A 15,993-nucleotide genomic window follows, 5' to 3' on the forward strand; every position below is an offset into this window, starting at 1 on the left:
TATATCTATGCATTTATAGATATTTGATAATTTACATAAATGTACTTAATTGAAATAGGGTTGTTACAACTGGCATGTGGACAAAAAGTTTGACCTTAGAATTTCACCAAAAATGTTCATCCACTATACATGGGAGTCAATGATAAAATTGTGAATAATTTTTTTCCAATGAAAAACTTGGTATACTTGTGCATATACAGACTTTCAATAATTAACATAATTGTACTTGATTAGAAAATGATGGTTAAAGGTGCATATTATGTGTACAAGAAATCTGATTATGGATTTTCACTGAAAATGTTCATCCACTATACATGGGAGTCTCTGAGGAAAGTATGAATAATTTTTTTCCAATACAAAAATAGGTAAACCCATGTATTTATGTACTCTCGATTATTGATATCAATGTACTTGATTAGATTAGTGTGGTAATAAATGGATGTGTTCGCCAGAAATTGGATTTTGGAATTATACCAAAATGTAGATTCACTGTACATGGGAGTCTATGAGGAAAATATGATTAATTTTTTTCCAATACAAAACTATCAAAATCTGTGTATTTATAGACATTTGATAATTCATTTTAAAGTACTTAGTTAGCCTAGCATGGTTAAAGGTTGATATGTGTGCAAGAAATTAGATTTTGGAATTTCACCGAAATGCTGATTCATTATACACTGGCGTCTATGAGAAAACTAAGAATAATTTTTTTACAATGCTAATCTAAATTTATTTGTGCTTTTATAAGTGTTTGATAATTGATACAAATGTACTTGATTCAAATAGGGTATTTAAAAGTTCAGATGTGGATAACAATTATGATATTGGAATTTCACCTAAAAGCATTATTTAACTTTTCATGGTACTAGTAGTCTCAGTACAGGTAACTGTTAAATAATTTCCCTGACAAAACTTGCTATATCTCTAATATGTAAGTAATAGGAATTGTTCATCGCCCTCAGTGCAGTGAGCTTGATTTACAATAAGACAAGCCTCAGAGTTGTCAAGTCAAGATGTTCATGTGACAGATAATTATACTTTTGTTCAGATTTACAGGTGAATAACTTCAGAGAATGAAATCATGCAACGAATCATTTAATTTCTCCCAGAATATTTCTGAACACTGAAACTGCTTTTTGACGGGATGGATACTTATGAAAATTAAGTGACTCCCCCCCCCCTGAGCTGTTTGAAAAATACATAACCCCCCTCCCCTTTGCAGTTTTCAAATTTTAGGTGACCCCCCTGGATTTTGCCGGCCCACCCTCGGCCATGATAACTGAACGCTCCCTAAAGACTAAAAGATGGTATTATTCATTATGGTGTCTAAGTTAGGGGAATTACCAGAAGAACGCAGAGTGGTATTTGTTTATTGGATAGACTGGCTCATCATGATAGACGTACATCTCAGTTACTGTACTTGATTAATCCTTGACGTTGATAAATCAGAACAAACCACGCACATTAACATCTTGTCATGTCGTGTCACAATTGACCTTGTAAACATTCGCTTAATCTATGAGTGACCTCATGCCCTTTCAGTTGTTTGTTAACATCGCATCTGCGTATGTTTCTTTGCTATATGTCGAATTTTCCTACGTCGATTATCACCAAATTTTGTCTGTTTGTTTGTTGTTTTTCCATCGGTTTCTCTCCTCAGCATGGTGGGTGCAACCGATGGAAAGGCCAACGTCTTCTCCCTGAATGATGTTAATTCATTAAAAGTCTGCCCATGCATGTCACGTTATACGTCAAACCACAACTCTCTCTCTGCATAACATCAAAACAAAGTTTATCTTTCTAAAATGTAACATTAACAACGAGGTTGTGAAGTTCCAGTTCTTTTGACATTGCTTTGAATTTCAAAAATCTCTCATCACCTGCAGATCAAAATGTTTCCAGTACAAAAAATTAGGGATCATAAAAATCAGCGTCGTCACGGATTTCATCGCCATGTATTTCATCCTGCTGTTTTACTGGTAAACTACTGTTCTTCAACATCGACAGGGTCTTCCGGACCACTTGACCTTTGACGATTGTGAAATTATTGAGATGTGAATCCCTGGACAACACCTATCTGTCCTATGAATGGGCGGATACCTTTGCCGTGTAAGGTCTGTCACTAAATTTTCACAACACGGTTTTTATGATTTACGTCCTCAAAAAACATACCTCCTCTTTTAAAATAGAGGTATTTCTGCTCAGGCCTCTTTCGCTCAAGTTTTGAGCACTGTCATTGGCTATGCGCGTGCGCATGTCTGTAGTACGGAGAGTAGTTTAGACAAGTACACTTACTGCGTATTCCCATCCATTGAAAAATAAGTGACTAAGGTAACCCCTGTTCCGGATAGAAGTCGACATGTTGGAAAGAAATAAAAATCTTGGTAATCGATGGTTGCAATCAACTAATTAGATTTTGCAAAATTATCAAAGAAGTCTTTGGATCGCTAATTAATAATACCACAAGATGAGTCTTTTTTCTTCTGATAAAAAGGCACAATTTTATATTGTTCATTACCTGGCCAATTGCTAATGCAATCCGACGGGATATCGTTGCTGTAAATGTAATATTCTATATTTCTAGAGGGGATGCAACTACTTATCGAAAGAGCACATCTTATTGATAACTGGGATAGCGATGCGTTCCAAGGACCTCCCTCGGTCAGTGCTGGATGGTGATGCTGTACATATATAGACAGCGAGAGGCCAGAACCGGGCAAGCTCGTCCACCAGCCAATATATAAGTACATCGAAATCACAGCTGATAAGATCAGAAGCACAAGTGCATCTAAGCTTTACAGCTCTTACTACAGAGAAAGTCTGTTTTAGAGTAACATTGCAAAGACTCGCGACAGTGCAATGACGGCCACTTATTTACAACCATACAAGAAGGAGCATTACCGGGCAAACCCGTACAGGAAGGAACGGCATGGCTTCTTCAGCATAGCCTTAGATTTCAGCTATCTGAGCGATGTGGTCTGGGAAAAAGACACTAGAATCATAATCCGGTGCGGCGATGTCACGAAAATTGTTGACTCCCCACACAGGTTGTTGGCCAGAGCGAGGGAAGAGCGGTAGGTGACTTGTCCAAATATACGTATGTACCACAGAGGTCGATACCTCTGTGGCACACAGAATGGTTCTGAAACCCACGGGTGGTTAGTACATTCCTAGCGTGCAATCTTGAAGTCACAAATGGACGTTCCATTTGTCTTTGTACAGTTTAAAACGTCAATCTTGCTCGAGTTACTCCGTTTGCACTTCATTTCGGATCATTATTATTCCCATAATATATTTAGGAGAAGGTTTCCATGGGAAACGCGACTGCTTTATTAGTTAACTATGCTGGATTAGTTACTGGTGAACTCGATGAACTCGACGGTGCCTAGTCTGTCGGGTTGTCCGTTCGATGACTACCGGTAACTCCATAGGCATATTGTGTACGAAAACACTTGTGGTTAGTAATGATAAATGAGAGGATATTTAGTCGAGATGTCCCACATCTGCCGTTTACCAAAGGGATCAATTTTATCTCCTTTGTAAGAAGAAAGAAGAAGAAAAAGTGTTTCATATCATGTTGATGAGATATAGAAAGACGGAGGTTGGAACTAACGGGGCTAATGTTATTATGAAATTACATAACTCTAAGTCTATGACGTTTTTGTCATACCAATGAAAAAACTTCACTATGGTAACGTCTAAAAATTATGCTGTACTGAGGTTGTAGGCCTTTGCGATCAGAAAAAATGGTTTAGGATTTGTGTACCAAACCGAAAGACAAGACAAGACCAGTGACCATGGCAGGTTTGCTTTATAGGAGGAGCAGTATTCGAGAGCAATGACAATGTGCTTCACTTCAGACCTGTATCTCTTTGTTTGTGAGCTGAACAAGATTAAAGATTACGTAAGATATTTTTAAGCAGTAACGAAAATGGAAAGTTACGCAAAGGCAGATTTGAGAGTTTTGTTTCCATTTTCTGATTATGTTAAGAAATCAAACGTACAAATATTTGCGTGAGTCTGCAGAGTAATTTGCGATCATTCTATGATGGCATCTTTAATTCTTCCTCAGTTGTAAAGTTTAGCGTATTTTTCGTTATTTTTGTGTTATTTGTAAAATACCACCTTTCAGTGTTCACCTTGTCGATTAATGTATGCGTGTGGAGATGTAACGTTAAATCACAGACAAATAGTATAGACTGTCTATGTTTGTCTGGGGTTGAATGTTATTGTTGACGAATGATTTTTACTCCAGAGTATAATTCATTGATCAACAATTGATTGTCAACAAAGGACATTTTTGTTTGCAAATCTTTCACTTCTTATTCAATCACAATTTTCGGAGAAAAATAAGAATGTGAGTTGATTTCATTGATCAAATTTAACGAAATACTATCAAAATTTAAAGCTATTGTCCCTGCAAAATGTAAATGTCGCTTTTGTTCTGATATTGAGTAACTTAGAAATTTCATAATAATCTAACTTGTACGACAACGGAACTAAATATTTTGATTCTGGGTTATAAAAGCTGACTGAATGATTATAAATAAGTACATATCACTTTGACAATATTAAAATATAATACTTCATGCTCCGAAAATATGTTTCAAACTTATACTGGTCTTTAACGACTGTGTAGTCGAACTGCACGAATGATAAGACGAGGTTTTATAAATTTTGTCCTCTTTCTTTAAAAGACGATGGGTTTTGAAGGTACTCAGTTCACCATGTCATCGATATAGTCCTGATCATCGTGTCTGTACTTTCACCCAAAATCGTGACGTCATATCGCTTCAAATGTCTTCTCGTCAATTTTACCAGCCTTCTTATTTCCAAAGAAAACAAATCGTCTTTGATTTATCGTCGTCTCAGCCTAGATATGTTTTCAAGGATCGCGACCTGTCAACGCCCATCAAGTATACTGCTATGTAATGTCAGCAAGAACAATTGTCACAATTTGTCACAAAACGTTCTCTGATATCTCTGCTTTGACATCATCCAGCAATCGTCAGTCTATTCATGTTACTTGCTCACGGTGTTTATTCGGCTATGATATATCTTTCTTGTTGAGAGGCTATTGGTCTCATTCGCCTCAAAACATCTCTTAGAAAATGTTGAAATCAGACCGTTGTATTTATATTGCCCGAAAACGATTTCAGGGACCAAAGATTAATGACGATATGAAAACAAACGATAAGGGCCACCCAGATATCCCAGTGTGTCTTGTTTCACTTCATTAAATTTTGGGTAAATGAATACAGCTGCCCTCTGTACACAATTGCTATCATTACCCTATCAATACACCGAAACATATGTTGCTGATGTTGTCAACTGTGTCCCACTCACTGTTCAGGATAGTCTACGGCGGAGCTGGACCTGACTGCCTAGAGTTTGATTTGTCGTGTAAGGTCACCATCAAACACATTCCCTCAACCTGGACCGTGAACTATCAACCAGGACTATATTCCTGCAAACGTTTCATATATATATATATATATATATATATATATATATATATATATATATATATATATATATTAATGGAATAAACTAATTGGTATTTTCAGTCCTGGGGTAGCATTTACACTGGAAGGTATAGTCGTGTGTAGTCATTTCCCAAATTCCGACACAGTCGGAGATGATAGATTACCCTGAATATGTCAGTTTAAGTAGTATTTTTCGGTTACCTTGTGTCTGATCGCACGCATAACTGTCTTTCGTGCTGGGTGTTTTATATTTCCTGCCAGAAATACAGAAGCCAAGGTGCACGTTAATGTATTTTTAGCAAAAGCAAATACACCCACGGTCAACTTTGATACACTGATGTGAAAAGATTACCGTACTGAGGTACCTAAACCTTCTGTGGTTAACGTGGCTACTGTGTTGAGTTGTTTTCAGAAATCTTTAATCGCCATGATGGAACGACAAAAACAGCTGTACAGCACAAAAACACTCACCATCTTAATTAGCCGTGTCCCAGGGCACATGATATGTAATCCGTTTTGAAATGAAAAACCCTCCTAGAAGCAATTACGTCATTAACTGTTCATAGGTTGTGTTGTTTATTTTAATTGACTGTCTCCGTTTGTCCTCGCCCTGAGATAAGCTGTGCGTCGAATTTCCCTTTGCGCATGTCACACCAGCAGCTTGGTATATTTGTATCGGTGTCACTGCAGTCTATGGAATACCATTGGAAAGATTTGTGTTAAACGTATATGTACTTCTAAAGCTCTATTTTCCAATGTTTTTCTGGAAAACAAAAGCAATGAATACTTGTTAGTGATACAAATAGAGCTGCCAGCCATTGTAGACACTGACAGCATACCAATTACTCACCGATCTTTTTTACGTAGGAATTCGAAAACAGAGGCCTGAGCAAGGGAATGAAATTGATATGAAGAGAAGACGAACGCTAAACGTTCTCATGGCCTGTCCTTCACGTCTTTCATGCCATTCGTGTGCAAGGTGAAATGTAAACGACCTCAAATGAACAAGAGCAATGGCGTCGTTGATATCACTGTCCATACGTAGCACACGGTTTGATGCGATGCCTAACTTTGTCCTTCGCAAGAGAAGAAGACGCCCCTGAGAGCAAAAGATTTACAATAAAATCACCCTAATATTGATCAAAAATAACAACAACATATTTTTACTGGTAGACAAGTATAATAGTACTTAACGACCGCAACCAGTCTTGACCAGTGAACACAAACAACATGATATTCCAAAAGTTTACAATGTATTAAGTTAACAGTGTCATAGTAGAACCTGAAATGAATGTTTCCATTTAATAATGCTAGTATTATAAGCATATGATCTAAAGGAATATTCGCTAGTCCCTTTTTCTGCTCCTAAAAACTTCAGGTTGATTTTCATGAAATATGAATGGTCGTAACTGACTGATAAAAATTATCTTGTTTACTTCTTAAAAGTTCGTGGTTCTGCTGTAAAATGTAGTTAATTGTCGATAATTACAGCCACAACACGACTGAAACTAATTTTAGATAATTGGATGGTGATTCGAGGTCGTTTTAATCTGCAAGTGTAAGCTCACCTGCTTTGTTACGCTTGTTTTTATCAGTAATTTGTAATATCGCAACATTCAGCTGTATGGCACCTAACACTTTTTCAGAAATTTGAAAAATACAGAAAATAAGAAAATATGAAGATCCAATTAGTTCCAATCGTGTTCCACCTTGGTCTGCTTGGAGATTACCGATGAACGTCAATATTTTCCCTTGTGTGTATAGTACAAACAACCGCATGCACTATCCAGTATTATGCGTGTACATCTCACATGGGCTGTAACGTTGGGTCATCAATCCCAATACTACATCAAGATAACAACGTCGGCATCTACGTCAGCAATATCAAAGTTACTGCACATCTGTTTTTTCAATTATCTTGCCAACGATTCGAAAAACATAACACTCGGGAACTATACACGTCAACGGCATCGAGAATGACGTCACCAGAGTAGTCCATAACTACTTTTTCCACTGCACCATCCTTCAGATGGGTTGCCACGCTTAATCAGAACATCAGAAGTTTACTGTAATGGACACAATCAAACCTTATCATTGTCATGATAATGTTGTGTGATTCGTAAGGCCTTTAGTGAGTTTCTTTACTCACTTTACGACCCCTCCGTCTAGTCATGCCAAAAATAATATTTATGTCGATAGAGATACTCATGCGCTCTAAAGCGTCATGGACTCTTTTGACTTCAAGTTCCCCAGGAATAAAGAAACATCCATTTTGTTCTGCGGTTTGTAGGGTTTATTACAGCTTTGCGGGTTGTAATGAAAATAGACTGTATTACGATTACATGTCCCTGGTGAAATAAAGATTGGTATCTGTAGGCATGTTTACTGTAAAAAAGATGGTTTGAACTCCCCATGGTACTCTTTGCGAGTCACGCTTCCACGTGTACCATTACATCAAGGGAACAGTTTATTGAAAATTATATTTCTTTTTCCGGTTTGTTAAGCACCAGGGATCGTCAGAAAACAGACTTATATGACCAGGGAAATATTCCACCCGTCTGTTGCCAGCAAGTTTCGCGAAATTCGAGTCGACTCTCTTTGACTGCGAGCAGTATCTAAACAGAACAAGAATGCGCCGTTGTAAGAAACACTACATAATTATCGAAGTTAGTGGATCATTTAAACATTATGACCACGTTTGATGGTACTTGTACAATTGCGTAACCATATTTCTTTATAATTTTATCTTCCAGTGGTTTCCATCCAGTTGATATGGTTGAACTCACAGCCGACAGAGGTTATCTGTTGTGGACCAATGCCAGAGGGTCAATCGAAGTCAAATTTAAATATGGCAAAACAGGGGACGATTTCAGGTAAACAAGTGAATCACGTGTTTTTGTTTAAACATAATTATATCTCACCGGTTCAAACTGGTTTTCCGGCTAACTTCAAATAACCCTTTGAATGTACCTACTATTTTCTCACTCAATGTGATATCCCCATGCAGTCACGAGTCTATGCGGAAACCAATTAGTTATATTAAAGTTAGTCTTTCGCTTCTGAGATGTAAAGACTAACAGAGTCAAATATTCTTCACCTTATGTGATGTTATCTCCGTCTTCAACACTTTACGGACTTTATGATGTTTTCCCACACGACTAAGCGTATACGTGCAATTTTTATACGACTTGGACAGAAAGAAATGATTGAACCTAAGGATTAAGTAATCTCGTCTTGGATGTAGGAGGATCCTTCAGCGTGTTGGAATACTCTGTATTATGTTTATCAGCATAGAAAGTGTATATATGGTGTCTTGCACTGTTAATAATGGAATTCAGGTCCGGACCTTAATTCATTTGTCAACACTAACCACACACTTCTCACAACACGCGATCGGCGTTGGTACGTCAATACTGGATATTGCAACATGCCCAGGAAGAACATCAGATAAAATGTGTCATTGGCACATTGAACAAAAATACTGATAACATTGTCAAAAGTTCAGTGAACGGATCTATAATATATTAAATTGTTTGTAAAGTTGGGTTCAAGGTTTGGTTCGATATAAACGATATTAGCTGTCGATAGCAACATTCATTCGAAATGAGTCAATGAGACGGAAAATGGTATGTTGGGTCAGTGTGTCAGAAACCTTTGACCCAAATGCACGCGAGCTTCATGATTTGCTTTACAAGATATCTATGAAGTTTGACATTGCTGCAATAAAACTATTTTTATCGAATATCATTATAATAAATGAAAGTTGTATGAGTCAGTCTACTAATCAGGACAGACGTTTTTAATACGGCGCCTTCTTTTTAAAATATTTTATCTTTAACTCTTCTCTTTGCAACAAGCATCGTTAGACATTTAAAGACGTCATTTTGGAGACACTAACCTTTAATTTGTTGCCATGGTTACCTCTACAAAATGATCGATACAATGGCGATCATGTTACTGCCAAAATAATCCACAAATACCTACTTTCTGGTCTTCTTAATTCTACAAATGCTTGCAACTGTTGTAATTGATTGAAACGTATAGCGGCCGTTGGTTAATGTATGTTCCTGCAATTTGAAGATAGAGCTACTCGCAACTGATTTTGGCGAATGACAGGATGCGAGGACAAGGTGGAAACCATCGAAACTCAATATCGTTACAACATCCGTCATTCTGTCTATTTTAATCAAACTCGTCGCCACGTCGGATTTATTTGCTCTCAATTTACCTAATGACGACGTCTCTTTAAATGTATAGACGACTTCGAACAGTCGACAACAACTGACAGTCTGACAAGTTTTCTTGTAAACATCAACAGTTCTCCTTGAAGTATGGTGGATATTCTGGAGTTTGAAATTAATTTTCGATTCTTGTCAATGAATTGCCATCTGTTGTAGATGCTGCATCATTCAAATGTTTGAAAATGAATTCAGTATGCAACACGTCACCAAACTTGAACGTAATCGTTACATACGTAAAGGGCGTCTATGAGTGTGACAGGCTCAGGCTCCCGAACAGCTACATCACGGGCAATGCAATGTGCATGGGGCGAAATAACAAGAAACTAAGGACCATTGTCATTCCCTGTGGAATTATATCGACCTCATATATGGCCTCGATATTTTCTTGCTTTTATAATCGTAGAAACAAACAATATGGAACTTTTCTACATTGGCTTTTAGAATATTAAAATGTTTATATTATTCTATAATATTTTATCGATTGCTTTGAATTGATGAATGATCGTATTAAAAAATCCGTCCTCTTTACATATCTCTTTCTACTTGTCTATTAGAAAAATTATGTCAAACTCTTGCTCATTTTGCCATCTTAACCATCAATATACAAGGTAAAGTTTAAGCAAGCGTACACAAAGGTCACAAGTAAAGTCATAAATTATGAAAATTATCGTCCACCTAAAATTGCCTGATTCTGATGATCCTGAGTGAATTTGGGACCTTAGATAATATTGTTGTTTCGACGGAATGGCTGCATTTGTTTTCATGGAGAACTGTGGCCACATGATCAAATGGGCTCAGATACGTAGAGTTTGAGGTACATTGTTTACAGCAGCCTAGGGAGTCTGAAACTAATGCTATTGGATGTCGGAAATGATTGACTGACGATAATGATATTCGAGCAACCAATAAGCTACAAACTTACGAGACGCTGCACTTTGCCAGCATAGTTTTGTTAACTGTATTTGCTTTCTTTATAGATGCTTCATCGATCCACAGTACCAGGGTGTCAAGATTTACGAACTGAAGGGATACAAAAAGGAACTAGTGATTGACGGCAAAGAACCCGTTGCCAGGAACAGAAACCCTCATCATATTCGGAAGAGTCCCGCCAGACACCGAGAAAATAACTTCGAATTCAGATCGCGAGACGGCGAGGTCACGCTTCTGCTTGAGGCATGCCGAGAATACAACGCACCCAAGTCACAGGCTTTCAAATTTAACTACGTCCTAGCGTTGTAAAAAGTGAAATGATTTCGGCGGATTACAAGATCAAAAAATACTTAATACTGATACATCTAATACAACTGATTGATCTGATAGATCCAACTGATAAGAACTGATTATTGTACTCAACATGAAAGATGACTGGGACATTTAAATACAACATATTTTAAATTTTGGAACGAGAGACCACTCAAAGTGCAAATTTTAACTTAATCTACAGAAATTGTAACTATTAAGATGGTAACTGCTACTCATATATTTGCGTTTCTCGTAACTATGTTCGGAATCTTACAGGGAACATGTCTAGCAAGATGTGTTTCTTGTGATGCTACACATAAATCAAGGAAAGTTACAAAACTGTCGTTGAGGGACTTGTGATCTTTGAAACAGCTAGAATCTGTGATCATTATTTTAACTTCAACTGACTACTCAGTTCAAAACTTTTATATATTTTGGGCGAAATTGTTTACTGCGAATAGTCTATCATCTTTGAAACTTCTTCCAATCTTGCCCTTGAATTCGAGGAAGGTGGAATGATTTTTTGCTAATGTGAAAAAAATGATTTGATTAATCCAACAGTGAGAGACTAAGAAATGAACAAAACATATGCTGCAAAAGTTAAGATCTCCAAAATCATGCAAGACATTGCAGTGCGTGAAAACTTAACTCTCTTGGAGTTTTAGGTGATAGGGTGACTCAAAATGAAGTGCTTATGCTGTAAACTTTGACCTCCGTGATAAACTTTGACTCCCGTGATAAATATGCCAAAGGTTAGCTTGTATTTTATTGTATAAAAGAAACAACATAAGGATTCTGTTAGCGTGCAAAGAAAACATCACGAAACTGATAAACCAGTAGGAGATATGAAATCCTATGGCACATTTCATTTCAGTTTCCAAGTTGTGAGTTAGCCTTACCTTTTGCTCATAGTCCACTCCTATCACGTAGCTAGATGCCCAACATCAGTGGGCAAAGGAAATGTCTTAGAGTATATCATTCTGTCATTTCCGATTTCCTGAAATAGTGAATGTCTACAATAATACAAGACTAGAAGATTAAACAATGTTACTATTGCGTATATAAGTTACACCAAAAAAATCACAACGTTTACAACACAAGACTTAAAACTATATATAATACAAAGCAATAATTTGAAAACGAAAAATATCCCTAATGGAATAATCTAGAGTATCATATTTCTAGCTTTATGTAAGTCATTCGTGATTATTTTCGTTTAAAGCAATTTTATTTTCATATGGTTCTACACAGATTTATGTTTTGCTCAAACTGCATGTATGGCCGCTAGCGGGCACTGTCTCGCTGATATTGGAGCTGTACACCATCATAGTCACAGTCACTTGAGGAGTGACGGCTTGGTCTATTGAGCACAAATTGTACTCCGACGGGAAGTGTGTACAGCTACAAAGATATGGTTAATTCGTTCAATAACTTTATAAAATGAATTGATATGATCAGCATTATATATCATAAACTGTTGCTATTATTTTTTGTACACGAATAACAAAATATTTAAATACCGATTAATTGCATATTATTTCCTAAGACCATCATGAATATAAACCCATTAAATAGATTATGAGTTATGATACATACAACGTTACCTAACGGCGTTTTCTGTCCATTTTTTGGAAAATGTGAGAGTATTACACCACCGAAAGTCAATATTTTATCTCGTAGCCTGCACTGCTGTTAAAAAGATTAGGTCATTATTCATCTAAGATCTGAATCAATATATAGTGACATTGCACAGTCAATAATTATGTGTAATTAAGTGGAAAGAAGATGAGTGAATTCCCTTTTTATTTCTATTATAATCATGTTTCTTAAGTCTTTTGAGTTCTCGTTATATACTTGTAAATAGTCAGAGTTATGCACACACGTTGTTATGTTAATAAATGACCAGTGCTTTTTTACACATTTTTGCTTGTTTCTCTGTTTATCGTGTGATTTCGATATATATTCCACTCATCAAACAATGTTTTATTACACCGAGATGCAGAAACACCTCAACGTGGATTAGCTGCCCGTTAATCCACGGCCATAAATGTCGTTTATTAATATATTTGACAAACTTAGAGTTGCAACAATTAGTCTTTCAACTACAAATCGGAGACGGGTTTAAATGGGAAACAGTACAGATGACTCCTGTGCCATATTGGTCCTCAAAACAAATAGTGATAAACTTCATGACACCATAATAACGATGGTTCGATGTTTATGTTCGATGTTTATGTTTATGCCAATGATTGTACTCAGTGCCTTGATGTTGTTGTCAACGATTAATAATGCATCATCATCATCGTTATCATCGTCATCATGCTGTTATTCCACATCCATCATCCAAGTCAACACACTTACCAACCCTGCCAAATCAAACTATCTGAAAGGTGCAGTGTTATACACTAACCATCATAAAACAGTAGTAAACTGATGTCTAGTCTCAGATTGAACTTAGCTCAGGTAGTACCCTGAAATGTAAAAGATTTTGAAAAAAATTGATGAGAATTTGCAAATTTTGTCGGAAAAGACAATAGGGTTCGAAACTGATCTCTGCCCCTCGTAAAAATCGTCAGGGTTGCAGGTTCAAAAACAAACCTACATGTGTATTCAGAACAATTTAAAAAACATTTGCAATTTGATAACAAGAAAACTGAATGCAGGTAGGCTTCACCAATGATACGCGTTCAGGGTCGGGTAAGTGATTTTGTTCTGGTAAATTGATGTGTTGCATCCGTTAAAGAATAGAAATCATAATAGGCTTATATGAAGAAAGCCTGCAAGTGGCGTGCATGAAGTACCGGTGAACGAAAAGTAGTGTCCTCTGATCTGAAATTACACTGCATTCGGGTTCAGTACAAAAACGTACATATATTCATCTGCTAAATTTTGCACTCTAAACTGGTGAAAGTGATGCCTCGATCCCTGGCGTCTAAATGTCCAACACGAGAGATCTTTCGTAAATGGCAGCAACTAAACCAACTGCCGATCAAAAATACCGATTGTGGTTCGATGTGAGAGCGAGGTACCCCTTCTGCGTGCTAAAGTATTTCCACTACATAATATCACACATGCAAAGGCACTATTCTGAATTCAGCTATTGTAAATTTTGGTCTCTTGTGTGATAGAAAACAAGACGTTCAATAATGTCATAAATTTGCGATAATAATGTGACTAAAATGTCACTGCGGTCTGCCAAATGGCAAATAGATGTCAAGTTTTAAATGCTCCGGGCCAAACGAGGTCCTATATTTTGGCGCACAAGGCGACTTTGGACTTTTTGCCCAGGTATTGTGTTTACACAAGCTGCTAACAAATCATGTCGTCATTGTTGAAGTAAAAGGAAAGTAGTTTTACACAAAGTCTTGATATGCGGCAAACCCTGCTAATTATCATTCTACAAGGGACCATGAACGTTTTCCGACCGAAAAAGGGTAGGTCCTATTTTCGTCCGTACGATGTATTCAATCAAAATTGCAAGAAATTCTGACTCTGTGACTAATAGCTCGACCATTCTTGCGTTGAATGATAAACTCCTTTGAAGGGGTGTCCAGTTATTATGGCCTGGATTAACGCCAATTGACAACAGAAAATAATGGAAAACATGTTTCAATTACAGTCCTCTAGTTATATTTCCAATGGTAAGTTTTGTTCATCTGTCCCTTACATAATGGTTAGATGTCAGCATTACAGCTAGCTATCGGCACCAAAGTGAACTGAAAGAAACGGCAGGGATTGGTTTACAATCAGAACTTCCTCAAAATCGTTTCCTGTTGCTACTCTGAAAGTTTCAGAGCCATGCCTTAACAACGGATTACGTACTTTTCAGCAACATGCCCTTTTGTGCACTTTCCACAGTGTGCAGAAACATTCATTATTCAAATTGTAAATACTGACTGTGTGTCTCCTGTATTGTTAAAATTGACAGTCAAAATCAGACTCGGACTTGAATTCAAATGACAACAGCAACAAATTCAATGAACATCACTCATTATTACACCTCACTCATTCAGCGTGCACTGCCATTGGTTAAACATGACTCACGTGACATGTAAAAGTATACACATATTGACTGGCCATGAGGGCAACAGCATACGTCTGTACCCCGAGGGACTGTGAGTCACCCCAAAAACAGACTGTTTCTCGAGGCCGTAGGCCGAGGGAAACAATCTGTTTTTGGGGGTGACTTACAGGCCCGAGGGGTTAAAGACGTATGCTGTCGCCCGCATGGCCAGTCAATATGTGTTTTATAACACTCCTCATCCGTAGCCATACATAAGAACGTACTATACACAAAACTTGTCGCATCAATGATGTAATATGTTGAAGTGGTTCGGCAAAAAAAGACTTTTTCCCGCCAGGGTCGCAATACTTCTGCAAAACGTTCAATGCACCTTTGACTATCGTTTTCATTCGTTTCGAGTTCTTGTTGGAAACCAGAGCATTCAGTTCTTCTTCAGAAAGTAGGATAAACCGAGAAATTTCTCGACTATCGTTTCGCTCGGCCGCAGACGACATCTTTGTTTACATTCCAGTTCGCGCATGCGCCAATGTTGTTGTTTTTTTGACGTCAGCGGGCATCATTTTTCGGAACTGATGCCTGGCAGGCAACAGTTCCGACAAATGATGCCTGATGACGTCGTTTACGCGGATCAGCACAAAAAGAACGCATCCAACGTGACTATCAATTGGCGAATTAGAACACAGACTGCGGATGAGGTGTGTTATAAAACGTGATGATGCCCTCTGCAAACGTGATAATGCCGTCTGCGAACTTGATGATGCCCTCTGCATTTGATATTACATGGATGACGTCATTTTACTTACTGCGCATCCTTTCTGCGCATAACAAATTGTCGTTCGCTTGTGAGCAGACAGCAACTATGGCTGCGAAACGTCATGCACAGCTCTCACCGGCACAGTTAGACGATATTTTGATGCAAGTAAACAGCAAACGAACGAAAATTTTCGAAATGGCACCAAGGAATGCAATTTCTGTGTTCAGCGACTATGCAAGCAACAAA

General features: G+C 37.5%; 1 protein-coding gene across 1 annotated transcript in view; it reads left to right on the forward strand.

Annotated features, from left to right (window-relative positions):
• The window catches only part of LOC139150407 (sericin-2-like), a 44,183-nt gene extending 31,291 nt beyond the window's left edge, over positions 1 to 12,892 (forward strand). Inside the window, exons 3-4 of the mRNA XM_070722757.1 lie at positions 8,240 to 8,359; positions 10,705 to 12,892. Coding sequence (XP_070578858.1) covers positions 8,240 to 8,359; positions 10,705 to 10,966 — 382 coding nt within the window. The 3' untranslated portion in view covers positions 10,967 to 12,892. The remainder of the gene's footprint in view (positions 1 to 8,239; positions 8,360 to 10,704) is intronic.
• The last annotated feature ends 3,101 nt before the right edge of the window (positions 12,893 to 15,993 follow it).

This window comes from Ptychodera flava, chromosome 14, assembly GCF_041260155.1.
Source record: "Ptychodera flava strain L36383 chromosome 14, AS_Pfla_20210202, whole genome shotgun sequence".
NCBI lineage: Eukaryota > Metazoa > Hemichordata > Enteropneusta > Ptychoderidae > Ptychodera > Ptychodera flava.